This window comes from Microtus ochrogaster, linkage group LG10 (assembly GCF_000317375.1).
Source record: "Microtus ochrogaster isolate Prairie Vole_2 linkage group LG10, MicOch1.0, whole genome shotgun sequence".
Taxonomy (NCBI): domain Eukaryota; kingdom Metazoa; phylum Chordata; class Mammalia; order Rodentia; family Cricetidae; genus Microtus; species Microtus ochrogaster.
The window spans coordinates 17276684-17297143 of NC_022035.1; the positions used below are offsets into that span (position 1 = coordinate 17276684).

General features: G+C 37.5%; 1 protein-coding gene across 4 annotated transcripts in view; it reads left to right on the forward strand.

Annotated features, from left to right (window-relative positions):
* Ptprz1 (protein tyrosine phosphatase, receptor type Z1) overlaps positions 1 to 20460 on the forward strand; it is a 184928-nt gene that overhangs the window by 108752 nt on the left and 55716 nt on the right. For all 4 annotated transcript variants that reach the window (XM_005363773.3, XM_005363774.3, XM_005363775.3 and 1 more), the window contains exons 9-11: positions 7469 to 7653; positions 8627 to 8753; positions 16661 to 16707. In XM_005363773.3, the coding sequence (XP_005363830.1) occupies positions 7469 to 7653; positions 8627 to 8753; positions 16661 to 16707 (359 nt within the window). The remainder of the gene's footprint in view (positions 1 to 7468; positions 7654 to 8626; positions 8754 to 16660; positions 16708 to 20460) is intronic.

Consider the following 20460-nt stretch of genomic DNA (forward strand, 5'->3'; position numbering starts at 1 on the left):
GGCTCACAACCATCTGTAATGAGATCTGGTGCCCTCTTCTGGCCTGCAGACATACACACAGACAGAATATTGTATACATAATAAATAAATAAATATAAAAAAAAAGCCATGACATTGTGGATGTTATAAAACACCATGTCTTCACCTATAAAAAGAGAAGAATAAAAGCGGCCTCTCCAATCCCACATCAGACAAAGGACTGATCTTCAAAATATATAAAGAACTCAAGAAATTAGACATCAAAATTCCAAATAATCGAATTAAAAATGGGGTGCAGAACAAAGCAGAGAATTCTCAACAGAAGACTCTCAAATGGTCAAAAGACACTTAAGGAAATGTTCAACACCCTTAGTCATCAGGGAAATGCAAATCAAAATGATTCTGAGGGACTGTCTTACACCAGTCAGAATGGCTAAGATCAGAAACACCGATGATAGCTTATGCTGGAGCGGATGTGGAGTAAGGGGAACACTCATCCATTCCTGGTGGGAATGCAAGCTTGTAAAACCATTCTGGAAATCATTGTGACAGTTTCTCAGAAAATTGGGCATCAAACTATCTCAGGACCCAGCAATTCCACTCTTGAGCATATACTCAAAAGATGCTCAATTTCTCTCTCTCTTTTCTTTTTTTATTTTTTAGAAAAGAAGCAAACTATCTATTTTCATTTTACATAACATTCCCAGTTCCCACTCCTTCCCCTCCTCCCGTTCCCTCCACCTTCTCCCTCACCCCACCCCATCCGCTCCTCGAGACATGAAGACACACTGCTGTGGGGAAGGTCCAAGGGCCTCCCTACTACATACAAGGACATTTGTTCAACTATGCTCATAGCAGCATTATTTGTAATAACCAGAACCTGAAAACAACCTAGATGCCCCTCAACTGAAAAATGGATAATACTACTCAGGAGTAAAAAAAAAAAAAAAAGACATCTTGAAATTTGCATGCAAATGGATGGAACTAGGAAAAAACCATCTTGAGTGAGGTAACCCAGACCCAGAAAGATGAACATCGTTCTTATGTACTCACTCATAAGTGGATGCTAGCTGTAAAACAAAGGATGACGAGCCTGTAGTCCGTGACCCTAGAGAAGCTAAGTAACAAGGTGAACTCTAAGAAAAACATATAGAGACCCACCTGAAAAGGGGAAATAGACAAGATGGCCTGAAAAAATTGGGAGCATGGGTATGGGGAGGCGAAGGGAGAGTGGAAGGGACAGAAGAAGGAAGAAGCGGGGAGGAGAACTTGAGGGAACAGTGTAGTTGAGATGGAAGATGAACAGAGATGAGAGCAAAGAAAGAGATATTTTGACTGAGGGAGCCGTTATGAGGCTAGCAAGAAACCTGGCACTGGAGAAATTCCCAGGAATCCACAAGGATGGCCCCAGCTAAGATCCTAAGCAATAAAAGAGAGGGTGCCTGAATTGGCCTTGCCCTGTAGTCAGATTGATGGATATCTTAAATGTCACCATAGAGCCTTCATCTAGCAACTGATGAAAACAGAGGCAAAGACTCGCAGCAGATCATGGGGCTGAGCTCCCCACGTCCAGTTAAAGAGTGGGAGGAGTGAGAATATGAGCAAAGAGGTCAAGACCATGATGGAGACACCCACTGAAACAGTTTACCTGAGCTAATGGGAGCTCACCAACTCCAGCCAAACAGGGAAGGAACCAGCATAGGACCAAACTACTCCCTCTGAATGTGGGTGACAGTTGTACAGCTGGGGCAGACTGAGGGGCCACTATCAGTGTCACCAGGATTTATTCCTACTGCATGTACTGGCTATTCAGAACCCATTCTCTTTGGATGGATGACTTGCTCATCCTACATATAGTAGGGAGGCCCTTGGACCCTCCCCACAGCAGTGTGTCTTCATGTCTCTGAGGAGCGGATGGGGTGGGGTGAGGGAGAAGGTGGAAGGAACGGGAGGAGGGGAGGGAGTGGGAACTGGGAATGTTATGTAAAATGAAAATAGATAGTTTGCTTCTTTTCTAAAAAATAAAAAGAAAGAAAAGAAAAAGAAAGAAAAGTGGTCCCTGCAGGGCTGCTGTGAGACTTATAAAAAGGTAAATTTTGCAGTGCTCCACAGTGCCTTAGATGAGTAAGCTGCAGAGTCAGTGACTGCTATTGTTGCCATTTGTCATGTGCATAGAGAAACAAGCAATCACAGTGAAGACGTATAGCTTTGCAAAATTAGCATGGCGTGCATTTAGAATACTTTGTTATAGAGTGTACTTCATTGAAATACTCATGAATGGACTTCCAGTGTTAGCTAGCAATGTAAAACATTTAATGTACAAATTTAAAGCCACATAAAATAGTGTGCTTTTCAAGAAATAGAGCATGTTGGGGGTGTCTTTGTAACATAATGCATCTCAACTCTGTAGCCTAAGGCAATGAACTGCAAGATATTTTCTACCATTTCCTAAAAAAATGTCATGAATTATACATTAGCAAATCTACTTTCATAATTAACAGTGATTTCTCATAACCAAAGAATTTTCTTGCATTTTGCCTCCATTTCTTTTCTGCTGTCTTTTTCTTTTTTCTTTTTTTCTTTTGTTCTCAAACTACTCAGCACTTTGCTTAGTAATCTTTTGATTCTTTCTCTGTGTGGGAATGTTCTTCCATATAATAACTACTGCCCTTTATGCCAGCCAAACGTGGGCGACACACTTTGCAACCTTGAATGTTTACATGGGACTTTTGATGAGCGCAATCCTATTTGGTCTGAGTAACAGACTATTTTGTTCTATTTTGTTTGGGTTCTGGTTTGTTGTGCATTTCTCTGCGAAGGAAGCCAAGAGGTTAGAAACTAAAGACACCTGGAACTTTCTGACTGTCAGCATTAGAAAGCTGTGTCAGGAATGAACTTTCAAGGAGCAGGAAGAACAGATACCCCATATGCCAAGAGTAACCAGAATCAACCTGAGTGGAAGACTGCAGCTGCTCTTAATCCAGAACACATGTGGCTGTTTGATCAAGGAGATATTTTAGGGAGCTTTGTTGCCTGTATGTAACACGTGAGCACTCTAGAGCTCTGTGTTCTTCATGAACCCGGTTCCTTCTCTCAGTCGTCATTGCTTAAAGAATGGAGTGGCTGGGATCCAGATTGAATGTAACTCATAAAAATGACTTGAAAGGTCGCATGCTCTCCCAGCAAAGTTGATGAAGCCTATACGAGAAAAATCATAACTTTTATTGTGTACATTTTTGTTAACATGTGTTTGATATCAAAATATATATTGATCTAGAAAAGACTTCTTGATTTTTAGTCCAGGTAGTTGGCTTGGTATAGTTTACGTCTTTCTAATAAGAGAATTGCACTAATTTCAGGGAATGAAGATGGCTCAACAGATAAGAGAACCTACAGCTAAGAGTGCCTAATAGGCTGGCAGAGGCCTTGGGTTCAATTCCCAACCCCATCTGCTCACAACCACTCATGTGTAATTCCCACTCCAGACAAGCAACGCTCTTTTCTAGACCTCACCCATTCCTGCAATCAGTGTGTACGACTTCACACAGAGACATACACTGCATATTCATATACCCTAAAATAAAAATAATAACTAATGTCAATAGAACAATAGTAAGGAAAATAATATTAGTTCATGTTAAAGATCTACTCCATGGTCATTGCCTAATTTTATGTCAAAATACCAGACTATATTTATGGAACCAATTGGTTTGCTCTTAAAAGATCTAGTCAGTGCTTTGGCAAGATCACAGTGTTCAGATGTAAGTTAGACTTTTCTCTTGAACACATTCTAAAGTAGATATGTTTTATCCCCTCGTGTCCTTTGTTTCAACAGTTAAAGAATAAGACTTACCTAAAGGTTCATATTGCTAAACCACTGATTATCAGTTAACAAAAGGATGTTTTTTTTTTAAAAAAAATAGTGTTCTGATTAAAATAAAGCTGAAGATATATGTGTTTCACTTAGAATATCTACAGTGGTAAGTTACTCAGTAAGGCATGGGGCTGGCAAGATCTTCCAGGGAAGAGAAAATTTTATTTTTAAATAGCCATATAGAAATCTTCTACTATAGAAGTTTACTAAAATATATAATATATAAAATATATACACATAGTTAAAAGGAGTTTAAATGGCGTTACCATATTATGGGGGTGGTAATACCCCAATTAGACATTGTATGCTACCAAAGAAAAGTCCGAAGAATTAAGAATGGGTTACATATATTTGAGTTGTTTATTAATGTGGTCTGATAGAAATCCCAACCATTTTGGGCAATTGCCATTGCGGTTGATTACCCTCCTGCATTTTGACAGTGAGATCCTATTGCTGAGGACACCATGTGCTTATGTCATAGAACGTGGAGAAATCTAGCAGGTACTCAGTACTCATCTGGAAGCTTCATCCCTTCTGGCTTACTTTCATGTATTTGCAGGTACTCTACATGCTACACAAAGAGAAAAGTGATCATCAATCTCCCCCAGCTATGAACCCCAAGAGTTACAATAATGACATAGGTGCAAGATGTGCCTGATGATAGACTAGTAACACAAATGTTATGGGAATTACCATCATTTTTTAAAAATTTGGAATTAAGGTCCACTGCGCAAGATGGAACATATATATATATATATATATATATATATGTATGTATATATATATATATAATCAATGAGATAAAAAACTTGACATTAGGTCATTGACCTACTATTATTACTCTGCTAAATGAAATAGCAATTAAATGACTCCTAATGACCTATCATCATATCCATAGATGAGTGAATGACTCACCCTGCGTTGGAGAAACATTTTCTTGAAGTATTTGGTAATTAACACAGAAACTTGCACGTGGTCAGCGTGTAGAGCACAAGAGATGCTGGGCTGCTCCGCCTTCTTTGGGATGTCTCTGTCACAGTCTCCCCTCAAGGCTCGAAGATCTCTGCAGAGGAGGGAAAGGAACCTTTATAAGAGCCGGAGATAGTACATGACCTTAAGGAAACAGTGTCTTCCAGACACAGCAGAGCAGATGCACTTAGGAACCCACAGAGATGATGGCAGTGAACACAGGACCTGCGCAAGCTCAAGCCAGGCAAATCCCAGGACAGAGGAGTGGGAGCAGGCATGAAGTCCCACCTCTGGCCAAGGAGCTATTGCCAACAGATAGCTGCTAGGATAAAGAAAGTCAGTTTTCTTCAATGGAGTGACACTGGGCATATCAGCTGCACTCAAGGCAGGTCTCATGCTCAGGAGTAGTCAACACAAACAACTGCACAATTTTTAGAAGGAGAAAACATGAAGTTGGGTGGTTAGGAAGGTAGAGAGGATCTGCAAAGAGTTGAGAAAGGGAAATGAAGAAATAAAGGGGAAATCTATAAGCCCCAACTATGAAACTAACTATAAGAGTCATATAGACTTATAACTAAGACAGTTAAAAATGAGAACCTGCTAGCAAAGAAACACAACTTTCTTTGAAAAGTCTCACTACAGATTAAAACAGAAGGTTACCATTTGAAATGTCTTAGACAGATACAGACAAGCCAGGGAAGCTGGGTAAGAATGCTTTGGGCAGATCCCAACGAACATTTTTCTGCTTTTCTCAGGCCATTTTTGCTTTGTGTGGATGCATTCAATTAATAAATTTTACAGAGTACAACTTAAAAAGCATAAAACTTACATCACTTTAAAGCATTCTCCTTCTCCAAAAAGAGGGATTTATTTTAGGAGGAGAGAATCTACAAATTATTCTGTCAGAAACCCACCTTCTACAGGTCCACTCCTCTAGAAGGAAGAAGGGGGTCATCTGGGTATTTCAATACTTATGTGATGTTCTGGGGTTGAGATGACTTGATGGTCTTCTGCCATCTGGTGGAAAAGTCACAGAAGTGTCACAGGTATATGGTGTAGTCTAAACATAACTTGGAAACATATTTTTCGTCTGAATTCACATTTTTCACAATGAAAGAAATTTCCTCTTATTCTTAGAGGAACACGTCACTCTAAGCCCTTCTTAAACAAAATAAAACATTACCAGTTTGGGGGGCGGGGGAAGGAAGGAAGGAAGGAAGGAAGGAAGGAAGGAAGGAAGGAAGGAAGGAAGGAAGGAAAGAGAAAAGACCTATCTCTAACTCATGTAGATTTACCCAGGCATTTATTCAAAGCATATGTTTATATTTTGTGAATAGCTAATTTACTGTTGCAGCTACAGGGTTGCTTGCTAATGGTCAATACCATATGGAAGACAGGCTGCTTGTGAGGGAATTGTTAGTCGTGGGCGCCCTCGTGTGTTTATGAGACGAACTACAAACGGGAAAGGAAAGGAAAAAGAGAAAGGCCGAAACCCTTTGGGTCGCACTCTGACACACCTGTTGGCAGTGTCAGAATCCCTACAGGTGTCTTACCCACTATGAGTGGCTCATTGAAGGCACCCACATGATTCCATGACACAACTTTGTAGCTGAGATGTCCCTTGAAGAGTGACCCAGCAGTGAATTTATCTTTGTCCTGAGAGATTTTTCTCTTCCTGTGCTTTGCAAATGTCTGTGGCATCTAACCTTTTCCCTGTAAGCTACTGCAAACTTACCCATATATATACACTCTACAGAGCATCAGGACTGTTCCTGATGGGACTGAAATTTTGGCCCAGTTTCTACTCGATGTGATCTTTAAGTTACATTAAGAAATTTTGAAAGTTTTTCCCCACAACTTTATTTTCATATGAGACAAATATTCTAATTCCCTGTGCTTATTTATTTATTCTATTAATGATGCCAGGGTGAAATTTCGTTGCCAGTTCTCAAAAAGACTGAATTAATGGTTTTTGTTTTGATATGGCTTTCACGGGTTGGGAATTTTTTAAATTATTTCAGGGTTTCTCTAGTAGCAAAAACGTCCAACTATGGATCATATTTTATAATTGATTATTTTCTAGTCCCAAGCTAAACAAATTTGCCAGGTATCAGACAAGACATATACAGACACCATGAGTTCGAAGATATCGTATGTTCATTTTTTCGAACAATGAATGTCCATGCCAAACACTCTGAAAACTATGTTCTAGGCAACAGCAAATGAAAAAGGAGAAAGGGGCTGTAGTTCTTATACTTCAGAAACTAATCTAAACAGTGATTTTAAACAGGAACTTTGGTTCCAGGTTGGGTTTGTGGAGGGAACCCCTGTGACTGAATGCTGGCAGTGTTTAAGGGCAGAGGAAGGGACCTTTACAGACAGTGAGATTACACATGCTCCCATCAAGATGGATCATAGTCAAAGAGCCTACAGCAGAACTTCCACCCTGCGGAGCTGCCAGCCCTCTTTTCTTCTAAAAAGAACCTACCAAATCCAATTTTAGGTGCAAAAATTGGAACAAGAAATAATATTTTACTTCCTATTGAACTAAGATACAATAAAAAAAATTCCCAAGTATGTTTTATTTCATACAAATTCCAGAAGTCAATGGTTGTGCCAAGGACTTCCTTTTTTTTCCTCCTGAAGTGTGCAGCTCAGAACCAGAAAATGTGCAGGCTGACCCTGAAAACTACACCAGCCTTCTGGTCACGTGGGAAAGACCTCGAGTTGTTTATGACACCATGATTGAGAAGTTTGCTGTTCTGTACCAGCCGCTGGAGGGCAACGACCAAACCAAGCATGAGTTTTTAACAGATGGCTATCAGGACTTGGTAACTATAAGATGAATTACTTTCTGTCTGATAACATTATAGTTTGGCTTCCAAGGTAAGAATTTGCAAATGACTATGTGCTTTTGCCTGTGGTCACTGTAGATGTTGAGCGAAGATGCTCCCAGGGAATAAAAGGCATAGTAAATTATGTCAGTAGTTAGAATTAAATACAGGATCGTGACCCTGTCAGCAACATTAGAAGAGGTGGTTACATGTGGAAAACATAAGCACAGAGCATTATTAGTGTACTCCTCCCTTATAAATATGATAATGTAAGGAATATATGAATACCTCAATTAAAATCTCCCAACTAACCTGAGAATATCACCTTGTAATGTTATGTATTCTCTACTTTATCACAGGAAAAAAACAAGGTAGGGGACTTAAAAGTTCTTTGCTTTGCTTTAGATTTCTAGTGACAATTACCAAGTGGTAACTATGTCAGAACTTTGAGGAGAGAATAACATAAAAGACCCACTGAGCCAGCCCATGAATTACATGAATGAGAGAAAGTACAACTCATGAATGAGAGAAAGTACAACTCAGATTCCTTGTGTGGTTTGATAGGAAGGGTTGGCCCAATGGTGGTGAGTTGATAATCCCTCATCTGGATGCAGTCGCCACTGCACCAGAAAAGTCTCTGGGATGTACATCCAGGCAGCAAGACGGCATGTCCTGAGACCCTACTTACATAAACCTGCCATTATTAGTTTGTTTGATAGTATATCAAACAACAGATAAGTTTTAACTACTTTTACACTCATTTGGGATGTAGAGAGAAAGATATAGGAGAAGATGAGGATTCCTCTCACAATTTATAAAGAAGATGACACCACTTTGTGAGACGGAAATGCCCATACACACATGCATTTTCATGCAGACGCACATTGTCAGGATAAAGAGTTGTCCCTTTGTCTCTGTTAATAATGTCTTAAGAGAATGTTTTGTATAATTTCTAATGTCTTTCTCCTAGGGTGCTATTCTCAATAACTTGCTACCTAATATGAGTTACGTTCTCCAAATAGTGGCCATATGCACTAATGGCTTATATGGGAAGTACAGTGACCAGCTCATAGTTGACATGCCTACTGAGGATACTGGTGAGTGCTTTCCTAAGTTGCCCCTCTGTTTTCTGAGCAAATGAGGCTGTTTTGATGATAAGGGACACATGTGCTTTCTTCTGGCTTTGTTGTTTGTTGGGTGTTTTTATAAAGTTTCATTTTTATTAGCGTTCAAAGTAATGAGTTTCATTATATCCTTTTCATACATACATACTTGTTTTGGTCTTCCCACGCCTCCCCTCTGCTCCCCTCCCGCTGATTCCATTCCTATCCCCAGAAACCACCCTTCCGCTTTCGTACTATGTTTATTTTATTTTCCCCACACAGTTAAGGCCTCTATTTTCGCTCTCATGGACTCCTTTCTAGCTTGATGACTTGTGCCCACCTACCTCTTCACATACATGAAAGTCAAAATCTAGAATTCCATGTAAATGATAAAATATAGTATTTGTCTTTCAGGGTCTGACTGTTACTTAGCTCAGCGTAGTACTTTACAGCGTCAACAATTTCTACAACAATGCCGTGATTTTTTTTCTGTAATGATTGACTTCTTTTGTGTGATAAGGGCATTCATTCATCTGCTGATGGACATCTAGGCTGGTCCCATTTGCTGCTGTCACGAATAGTGCCACAGTAAATACAAACGTGTTGCATAGGACAGTGAATTAAAGAAATGGCTCTCAAAGGAAAGGACAGAAGGGAGGGAGGGAGAAAGGAAACGAGGAGAAATGAAAAAAATGCAAATGACCAATAACTATTTTTAGTAAATGTTCAACATTTTTAGCCATCATAGATACGCAAATTAAAACCACATTGAGATTTTTATCTCACCCTAGACAAAATGGTTCTCTTTAAGACAAAAAAAAAAAAAAGAAACAATCAATGCTGATGAGAATGTAGGGAAAGACCTTTTCAGAACTTGTCTTAGGGTTTCTAGTTCTGTGAAGAGACGCCATGACCACAACATCTCTTATAAAAGAAAAAATTGAATTGGGGCTGGCTTATAGTTTCTGAGGTTTAATCCATTATCTTCATGGCAGCAGAGAGGCAGATAAGGTGCTGGAGAAGGAGCTGAGAGTTCTATATCTTAATCCATAAGCAATCGAAGCAACTGTGTGTCACACTCAGCATAGCTTGAGCAAAAGGAGATCTCAGATCCAACTCCCACAGTGACACTCTTCCTCCAACAAGGCCACACCTCCTAATAGGACCACTCCCTAAGGGGGCTAATTTTTTTCACACCAACCCAGAGCTCTTATCCACCGATGTTGGGAATGAAAACTAATACAGCCATTATGGAAATCAGTGTGGAGTGTTCTCAAAAACATAAGTATAGAACTGACTTTATATCCTTTCGAACACAGAAAATTTCCTTTTCTGTTAGAGGGCAGAAAAACAAGTCATTTTTTCTAACAAAAGGTAATCTGTACTTTTATTATTAATGCCAATATTGTATACTCATACAACAAGAAAAACAAGATCTATTCAGTTAGTAAAAATCATCAAATGGAAATGGACAAGTGAATATTGATACTTATTTTAGACTTACTAAAGACTTGGTTTCATTTATATTTATTTCCTTTTCAGCCCCCAAAGCATGTAGTAAGTATATTCTACCCTAGAATTATGCCGGGTATTTTGAAATATCTACATGAAGCATCTCGAAGTATACTTTAAATATTTTTCCACTTTTTTTTTCTTTTTCCACTTTTTTATCATTTGATTGGGGCATGTTTTTTGCTTCCTTAATGCACCAATCTTATTTTGCAGAAACAAAAGTGTTTCTAATTGTGGTTATCTGCATGCATCCTTTCTAAACATTAAGAAAAATTCTTTTGATCTTGAGCATATGCAATAGACAATTCAAGACATAGGCATAGTTTAACAATTTCAGATTTACCTAGGTTTCCTTTTATCACTAAAAGTAGTTTTCAGTGCTGGAATTGAAGTGTGTGTGTACACATATGTATGGGTGTACTCCACAATACGCATATTCACATAAATGCATATCTACATACATAAATGTGAATATTCCTTAGCCAACCCTCACATGATTCTAGTCATTACAGTCTTTTCAAGTTTTTCATGTCAACGAATAGTTGTAGCATACCCATGTTTTATGTACAGAGTGGAAAACGCCTTGCTTTAATTGTCTACAGGCTATAGCAGTTTAAGCCAATGTCAGCCCCTATAACAAGCATGTTTCATCACATTGTATGATTGTTCTCACTAGTTGACATTTAACTTGAAGGAATTTGTGACTGTTAAATAGCATAATGCATTCTCTTGTCAACCAAATAATACAAAGCCCTTGCTCATTGATAGTTCATGACTTGCTCATGGGATATGCTTGTTTTTAAATGTTACACCTCATGGCCACTATATAACCATTTTTTCTATTACCTTTATTTAGTTTTGTTTTGAAAATTGGGTTGTTGTTTTTTTCTTTTATTAATTTTTTCATTTATTTTATATCCTGACCACGGGGGCCTCAGTTGCCCTTCCCTCTCTCCTCCCATTCCCTCCCTCCCCCACCCCCTACACCCCACCTCCTCTCTGCTCCCTCACTGCCCACTCCTCCTCCATCTCTGTTCAGATAGGGGCAGGCCTCCCATGGGGATCAGCAAAGCATGATCATCAAGTTGATGCAGGACCAAGCTCCTCCCCTGCATCAAGGCTGAGCTATGCAAACCAGCATTGGGAATAGTTTCCTAAAAGTCAGCTCAAGCACCAGGGATTGGCCCTAATCCCACTGCTAGGAGCCCCAGAAACAGACCAAGCTACACAACTGTGCAGAGGGCCTAGGCTAGTCTCATGCAGGTTCCCTAGCTGTTGGTTCAGAGACCATGAGCTCCCAGCAGCCCAGGTCAGCTGTCTCTGTGTGTTGGAAAATTGGTTTGTTTTTAAATAGAAAGCCAATGCTAAATTTTATTTAAAGGTGAGACATGTAGGAGCTGACCACAGTTATATTCTGTGTCATGATAGTCCAGGGAACAACAACTTTCTCTAAAGTTTCCCACATTAAAGTGACATTGTCCAGGTTAGCCAGGCACATATAAATAGGCCAAAATGTATTATATAATTGATGCATTTAGTATAAAATATATTGGGTATATTCACTTAATTATCTTGTTTTAGTTATGTATAGAACTCCCATCTCTGTACATAAAGCAGATTCCAAGGCATTTATAAGAAATGAGCTGCCTAATATAACCTGTCCTACACTGCTTACTATGCCAGATTTCCCAACTTTTTGAAATATTTTGTTTATTTTTTTATCTTGAGATGCTTGTTGCATATGAGAACGATCAAATGGACATCTTCTGTATGATTTATCTCTGGGTGCTTTGTTTTTAGAGTGAGTCTATCTTGACACATTGCTAATTGTTCTAGTATTTTCTCATTTGTACAAAATAATAAAGATTATGACTTAATTTCTATTTATTCAAAGGATCGGGGCACTGTTGAACATTTCTATGACGGGACGCTAGGTTGGACCTACCATGTAATCGCCACGGATGTCTTAGACCCCGAAAACACTTTGTATAGTAATGGTGCTTTAGTATAGAGTAATATTTGACTGGATAAACGTAAGAACACAAGATAATGAACTTAGTGGGTAGATTGTCCCCTAACTACACCCATCAAAAAGTCTCTGTCAGGAATCAGTTTATTTCAAGCTTGGAGGTTTCTTATTAATTATTTAGAAAATATTAATTCTCTTAGACCTTCTCACTTGATTGTAAAGGCTGCTTTTTTATTTGCTTACTTGCAATTCTCACCAGCTTCAATATTGATTCTATGGTACACATGGCACACTCTGGACAGTGAGGCCACCTTGCAGTGTGGCAAAATAGGTCACTTTCTAATGAGTGGATTTTGTTATTTTTGTGGCTAATATTGGAATGTCTTAGCCTGGCGAGTATTTTGTAGCTCTGATCAGTGCCTTTCTATGCTGTTTGCCATGCAACTCCTTTATCTTAGTGATGTTATGATACAGACGATTGAATTAATCTGCTATTATTTAAAATAAGCTGTTTTCTAAATGCTGTATAGCTTATTGATCTTGTTCAAATGGGAAATGAATAAGGGAATTTATGATTGCCCTCATGTTTTCATAGATCTCCAGTATTAAGTCAATATCTGAGGAAAATTCAGTCTTCTATATTGTTTAACTTCCTCATTTGATTAAATTCCGCATTTAAATTGATTGTTTTACAACTTTATTGCTTGTGCATCCTAATTTTACTGGTCACCATATACAACAATATTATCATAAACTAATGTCCATTAATTATTATTTCAATCACTATTTTAAAATACATGCATAAATTCAGGTTAAGAAAATAATTTAAAAGTCTCAAGATTTCCTTCTTAGTGTGGAAAGGAAATATTTTAAGATCCATTTTAGGAAATTATATTTTCTAATGTAAATTATTCCTAGATGAATAACTCATAAATACATTCATTTCATTGTAACTATCATAAGCATGTTTAATTCTCTTCTCTGACATAAAGATTATGCAGTATAAAAGACACTTAACATAAAGATTTTAGGATTTTGGTAACTATATATGTTAAATTTAAATACATGGGGAAACAAATCCACACATTTTACTATCTACTCACCGTGTGCTTTGTGATTGGTCTCTGGCATCATTGTTACATCGCTGGAGCTGTCATGACTCCCCATGCATCATGCCATGCTACTAAGGCTTTGATTTACTTCTTTTTTAAATTACAGTCTGGGGGCTGGAGAGATGGCTCAGAGGTTAAGAGCACTGGCTGCACTTCCAAAGGTCCTGAGTTCAATTCCCAGCACCCACATGGTGGCTCACAACCATCTGTAATGAAATATGCTGCCCTTTTCTGGCCTGCAGGGACATATGCAGGCAGACCACTGTATACTTAATAAATAAATCAAAAAAAATAAATTACAGTCTGAAGCGATTGGAGTTTACATTATTTTTACATCCGGCACTGTGAAACTTGGCTTACCTTAAAACAATTAAATAACTTTGCTGTCAAACATTATCAGTGTTGCGTCCTTGTATTATGAAATATTAAGGTTCTAATGTCTACTAATGTATTACTTTTAAATACATCTAGCATTATCTGTGCCTCTGAGTTTGTCACCCATGATTGATCAACTGTTACACAAATGTGAATTTTAAGTATTCACTTTTTAAAAAAAAAGAAAGAAAGGGAGAGAGAGAAAGGGAGGGAGGGAAGGAGGGAGAGAGGGAGGAAAACAGAAAGAAAGAAAGAAAGAAAGAAAGAAAGAAAGAAAGAAAGAAAGAAAGAAAGAAAGAAAGGAAGGAAGGAAGGAAGGAAGGAAGGAAGAAAGAAAGAAAGAAAGAAAGAAAGAAAGAAAGAAAGAAAGAAAGAAAGAAAATAGACACAGACATTTGTTATCAGATTTCCCCTGGGTCACCTGCAGCCTATTTAACTGAAGTGAGGATATTCTATAAAGCAGTATAATTTGTAACTTTTTGATCAGTAATACCCAAGTCATTACTAGAATATCATTTATCATTTTTGAGGAGCCATCACGGGGAGACCAATGTGAGACCCATTGCTGTCCAGCTCTACCTTGGATGCTGGTCTTGAACCTTCACACTCAGAAGTATGGCTTCAGGATCTTGCAGGGAAACACAAAAGGTTCCTAAAATTGCCCTACTTATGAAACCCCAGATTTTCTATTAAAATGGTCTGAGTACAGTTGGAAACTAGAGTGAAGATCTTTCAAAGAGAGTTTGTGTTTGGCATTGTGAAGATGGAGACCTGCTCCTTAGGGTCCGATGGGACAGAGAGAGCCACACAGGCTGCTCAGAACCTAAGGAGGCCCAGAAAAGGCTTGTTCGTACTGTAGTGAGCAGTGAACTCAAGTCTAATAGCAGTGACTCATACTCTGGGGTGACATGGTTAGATGGATAAGTATACACATTTCTTTTGGGGGGAGCCATGATCCATATAGTTAACTAATGCTGATTAATGAAAGATACAATATATCAAACTCAATATATACTGAGACTATTGAAGTGAAAGGAAGTCAACCTTCACCCCAACCCTGTCAAATAAATAAGAAAATTAGGGGTTTTTTTTTCATTAAAAATATGTAGTCAGATGAAGTTAAACAGTCTTACAAATCTAAAACATGTCTTGATACATGTTGAAAAAAGCACGAAACTGTTGAGTTTTTTCATAAAGGTGAAAAATATATGGTAGAATGTAATCATCACTAAGAAATATTTCATTATGATTTGCTTTTATTATAATTAAAATGGTTGAAAGCAGATGAAAAGGCGTGGCTCCTGGGAGGCTGCAGACAGTGTCCCATGGACAGCATTTGGAGATGCTCCCCACCTGGACCTTTCCACTCCTGCCGCAGCTTTCAGAAAAGCAAGTCTAGCCGCAGTGCATTGTGTGTCGGTTATGTCCCACATGTTGGTTTTTTTTTTTTGATGGTTACACAGACTCAGGTGTTTGAGAGAATAGATATTACTATAACTCGAAACCATTATGAGCAAAGAACATGAAAACCAGATGTGAGAAAATGATTACATAGGAACAAGAACAGAACAATTGGTCCATATAAAAAAAATTTCCAAACTCTTTTGTAGTTGATATTCATAAGGAAAAATAATTGAGGAAAATTTACTGTGATCCTGGGAATTTTCACTTTGATAGTACAGAAAATTAGTAAGGGTAAGTAACTCTGTAACAGCTAAGCTTTCAAGAGTATTAACTTTAAATTATAGGAATTGAGTACATTTATAGACATCATGTGATTTCTCTTCTAAATAGAGTTCATGTACCCAACTATGGTTTTGCTTTTACCCCTATTAATACCTAGCAAGTTTCTGATGATAAAAATGAACTTGTGACAGTCGATACTGAAGGAAAGGTCAAAATATGATGAATAGTAAATATCAATTCAGCTATGCCATGGAATTGTTTAAAAATATGCATTTACTGTATAAAGACTTAAACCCGGAGCACAAGCAACATCAAGGTGGAGCACAAACTGCCAATGGAGTGAAGTTTCATAACAGCCTGGATAATATCAAGACATCATTGAAACAATGCCCCAAACTCTCTCTGTTGCTGTGTTTATCTTTATCATAATAAACCCAACACTTGGCTGAAGACTGAGAAATAGCTATCAACTCCCAGTAATTGGCTTGTGTGCTAGATTCCTTTCTGTACACCAAGAACCAGGTTTTAATCTTTCCCAGGCAAGCACTCAACCACTGAGCTACATCACCGGACTCCTAGCCTATTCTAGCACTTGCTAATAGGTCTTTTTTAGCAACAGTAAAACTGTGTTGATTCTAATTGTTTGGGAAAATAAAAAGCAGACTTGAATGAATCGCTTACTGATTCTCTACAGTAGCGTAAATGGTATTAGCTGAGTTTCCCTGGAGAACATACAAAGGAATCTTTCTGCCCAGTTCTCCGTGGTGCCAGCCTATGCTGAAGCTTGCTGATAAAACGTTCTCGCTCTTACCTGATGCAGGAGCCTGCATTTAATAAGTACAAGTGCTCTTAATCAGAAGAACTTCAGGAAAGAATCCTGCCAGAGTCTCTGTCACCCCTCAGTTCTCCTCCTGGCAGCTCCAAAGATGCCCTGGTGGCTTGTTTTTCCATCAGTTTTATCACTGCCGTGTCCTCTTTCTCCTTCTCAGCCTTGGTGGGAGTTGGGCTGGGCTTGGGGAAGACAATTTGAGGAGAAGATAGAATCAATGTCATATGTCAGTTTTTAGTGCTATGTTATGGGTTGATAACTAGTGTTGAAAACTAAAATGTGGCATTTTTATTTTGAGATATTTTCAAACCTAGTGATTTTTCACTTTTTTAAAAACTCTCTTTCCACTCAAAGATAAGCTTATAAGGTTGCAAGAGTTAAATGAACACTGTTAATAATATTGTTTTTAATTTTGTAGAGCTGGATCTATTTCCTGAGCTAATTGGATCTGAAGAAATCATCAAGGTATTATAGCCATTTTTATATTCAATTTTTTAAAAGTTTATAAACCTATCTAGAATTAATACTTGGATTTTAGATACTGTTGTATGATTCACTGTTAGAATAGTTGCTGTGTGCTCAGTTATGTAATTTATGAAAAACCTGGAAGATACTTTGATTAGTTTAACACCCAATAATGGTTATAATGAAAAACTAATCAGTTTTACAAATAATTTTAGCTATAGGTTTCAGCTAAATTGGATCTTTGTAGCTACCTATTTTTTCTAGTAATATTTTTATAGTTTTAAAATTGCTACAGTTTATAAATAACCAATGGCAAACTAATAATAAATATGAACCAGGTTATAAATAGAATATTTTTTGTATTTGAGCTATTCATATAAAAAGTATATGTTTCCAGCACAATGTCCTCTGAATAAATAAACATTTGAGACTACCAACAAATTTTAACTTTATCTTACTTTTTCACATGAGAGAAAACAATTGTTGCATAAATGTATATTTCAACCTAACCACAAATGTATTGTTCATCATAACTGAAACTATATTTTCAAACCAGGCACTAAAAATGATATAAACATGTACATATGTACAAATTGTGTAGGAACAGAGAAAATTATAATTATTGCCACTACCTAGTAATTAATTGAAATCAGGCTATCATTTTACAGAAATAATTGCCTCAATGATTTATATATCTATCATTAACCTTTCTTACAATGGATTGTTTTACCCAAATACTTATTCTACTTTATAACAAGAATTCACAAAATTCATCTAGGATTAGCTTTTTGTGTGTGACTACATACTCATTTTCACATATATACAAATAATTGATAAAATTAACAAAATCAAGTCAAAAGAATGAAAATACTTTTTTTGCTATGCTGCCAAGTTAACTCTTTTTATCTGATAAACTGAAACAAGCCCTTGTTCTAGTAATTTAGCAAATATTATTTGTGTTCCATTTTGTATGAAATGTAGTATACCATTATTTTTCATTATAGTAGCCATGATTACAATTCCCTATTTTTTTACTAGTAATTAGTATTGACACTACAGAGGCCTCAGGAGATGCATATGAAGTTGTTTGAAGTCTTCCAATGTTAATGACTAGCAAGTTTCTCTATAAAACTACTGTTTTGCTTATTATAGCATTCAGTTGTGTGACTAGGCTATAAATTCTAGCAGTGTAAGGTTAGAGATCCTAAAGGAGATTATATATAATATATATTTCATATGTAGCGTGTTATTTAAGGCTCACCAGCTACATGTACTACAAAGAAGCAGATCTTCTCATTAGAGAAGTAAGCTGCAGTGTTTGCGAACTACACCTCCACAGTCTATCGTGTTATAGTTAAAGGTTCCTCTACAGGAAAAGGGAAAATAACTCAGCGTATCTATTCAGATTCCAACAAGAAATAGATATCACAGACAAGTGTATTCAGTGGGATTTATTTTTAAAAAAAAAACGATTCAAAGGTGTGTTTGAGAATGTCAATGGATGTCAAGAGGTAGGTTTGTACACTTGGAGCTACAGCTATCAGAGACTGCTATAGACCTACATCTGAAAGTCAAGGAGAAGATGTAGAGACTGTCTTCCAGCAGATGCTTGGGACCCCTGTGGAAGGACAGGGCCATCCTGTCATGGAAACATAAACTACGAAGTTCCTGGACAATATTCTCACTCTCCTCCTTCCTACTTCCTAGCACAGCAGAGTGGAGAATTGTGGGAATCAGGAATTAAAGGGGGAGAATACATAGTTCACAGAGAAATATATGTGAGTAGACTCAGTGAAACTTTAAAAAAAAATCATCATTTTCTTGTCAAGAAGGTTTGTGTTCTGTCAGAGAAACAAAGGATATTCAGTATTTGTGGGATTTCCCATGGCAATAGCATCCAAAGAAGCAGCAATCCATTTTATAATGTAAAAAAAAAAACACAGTTTGCATTGCTATGGGAAAGGAGTTGGCTACCACCACATACATGGGACTTTAAGCATTAGGTCCAGGTACCATGATTAGCCAACTTAACTTTACAAATCAGTATATTTCAGCTTATAGAGATTAACTATCAACGTATATGGTCAGGTCCGAACAGCTACATTTAATAGTGTGTTTTCCTGCAGTATGACTTTGAGGTGGGTTGAAAATACCACTCACCTCACCCACTGTTTATTTCCCAATACCTTCTACTCTTCCGTTGCATGCATGAGTAAACGAGAGAGGCTGAGAAGGGTGTGGGTTGTATCCACGATGGTTTTTAAGTCCTGAGTATCAAAATGAGAAGTAGGTCCTCTCCAGGTGGAAAAGCATCACTGTGAAAAAGACACCTCTGCATGATCAGAGCTTTAAAGCTTCAGATTCAGAAGGTAAAAGTTGAGAAAACAGGTGTGGTAACACAGAAGCAAGAATAGAAATGACAATTCTATGAGAACTTACAAGAAGAGCATTGATTAAAATATTTGCAATCATATATATATATATGTATCATAGAGCATGAAAAATATATTCTCGAAATGGTGGCACAGATGTTATAACCTCACAGAATCTACAGAACATAGCAAAGCTTGGAGAACGGTCGATCATTTCCCTCAGATTCTAAGAGATATTTTATTTGAAAGTCATAAAATTTTAAATCTGCTAGAAAAGAAATCACATGAAGTAGATGTACATGATGGGTGTAAAGCTTTTCCCCCAAAATATGCTTTGGGAAAAAATAGGTGAGTCCCACCAGGCTCCATTAAATTGCTTTGGAAATCCTCATGGTTTATGGTAGGGTATAATAAAGTAGATTAGTGGAGAACATAAGCAAAGATGAATATTAGTGTGGGGTCCCTAGAAATTATTAGGCCATGTATAGCAATACATGATTTATCTTTTGGGAGATTCGGTTCAGAAGGGGAAAGAAAAGTAAAATGGTAATTGAGGTTAAATTTGAGATTTTCTTTTATGTTCTTTTTCAACAGAAGAAACCTAAATTCACTTAAACTGGTTAGAATAATCTGAGGATTTGAGAAAATGAGGAAAACTCAACCGTGTTCAGTTTGTAAAGAGACAATAGAAAGTCCGCTCCTACACAGATGTAGGAATGAGCCTTTGGCGGAAAGCCTAGCAATTACGTAGAGACAATAGAACAGTACAGGTAGGGGTGACTGCACTGAGCGGTGTTTTCAGTGTTGGGAACATGTGTGATTTTTGTCTCCTTGTTTTCCTTGGAAAATGAACAAGAGTATCATCTGCTAAGAATGAGAGAAAGAACAGGAAGTGGAAGGCTTGATCAGTGCTTAGTATTGGGCGTAGTCTGTAGTGACATCAGAGAGCTAGGCAGATTCTTGGACTTTTAATATTGACGTGGAGGGTAGAACTTCGATCCCACTAAGCTGAACACTGGTGCTCAGCAAAACTGGGTCAGATTATAAAGCAAATATTTTTTGCAGTATTGTGTTGTTCCCTTATTATGCAGCATTAAAATGAAGGCAGTCGTAACTAAGGTGGCTTCATTTAGTTTAACTGCTTTCCCTAGTGAATATAAAATAAAAGGAATACAATAAATGTGTGTTAAATAAATCCAAAAGATGAATAGAATAGAATAGAATAGAATAGAATAGAATAGAATAGAATAGAATAGAATAGAATAGAATAGAATAGAATAGAATAGAATAGAATAGAATAGAACAGAAAGGCTGTAGTGAAGGTCTAGTGTTCCAACTGGGCCAAGTCGGTCACTCGACCAAGGGACCACCCCTAGAGAGA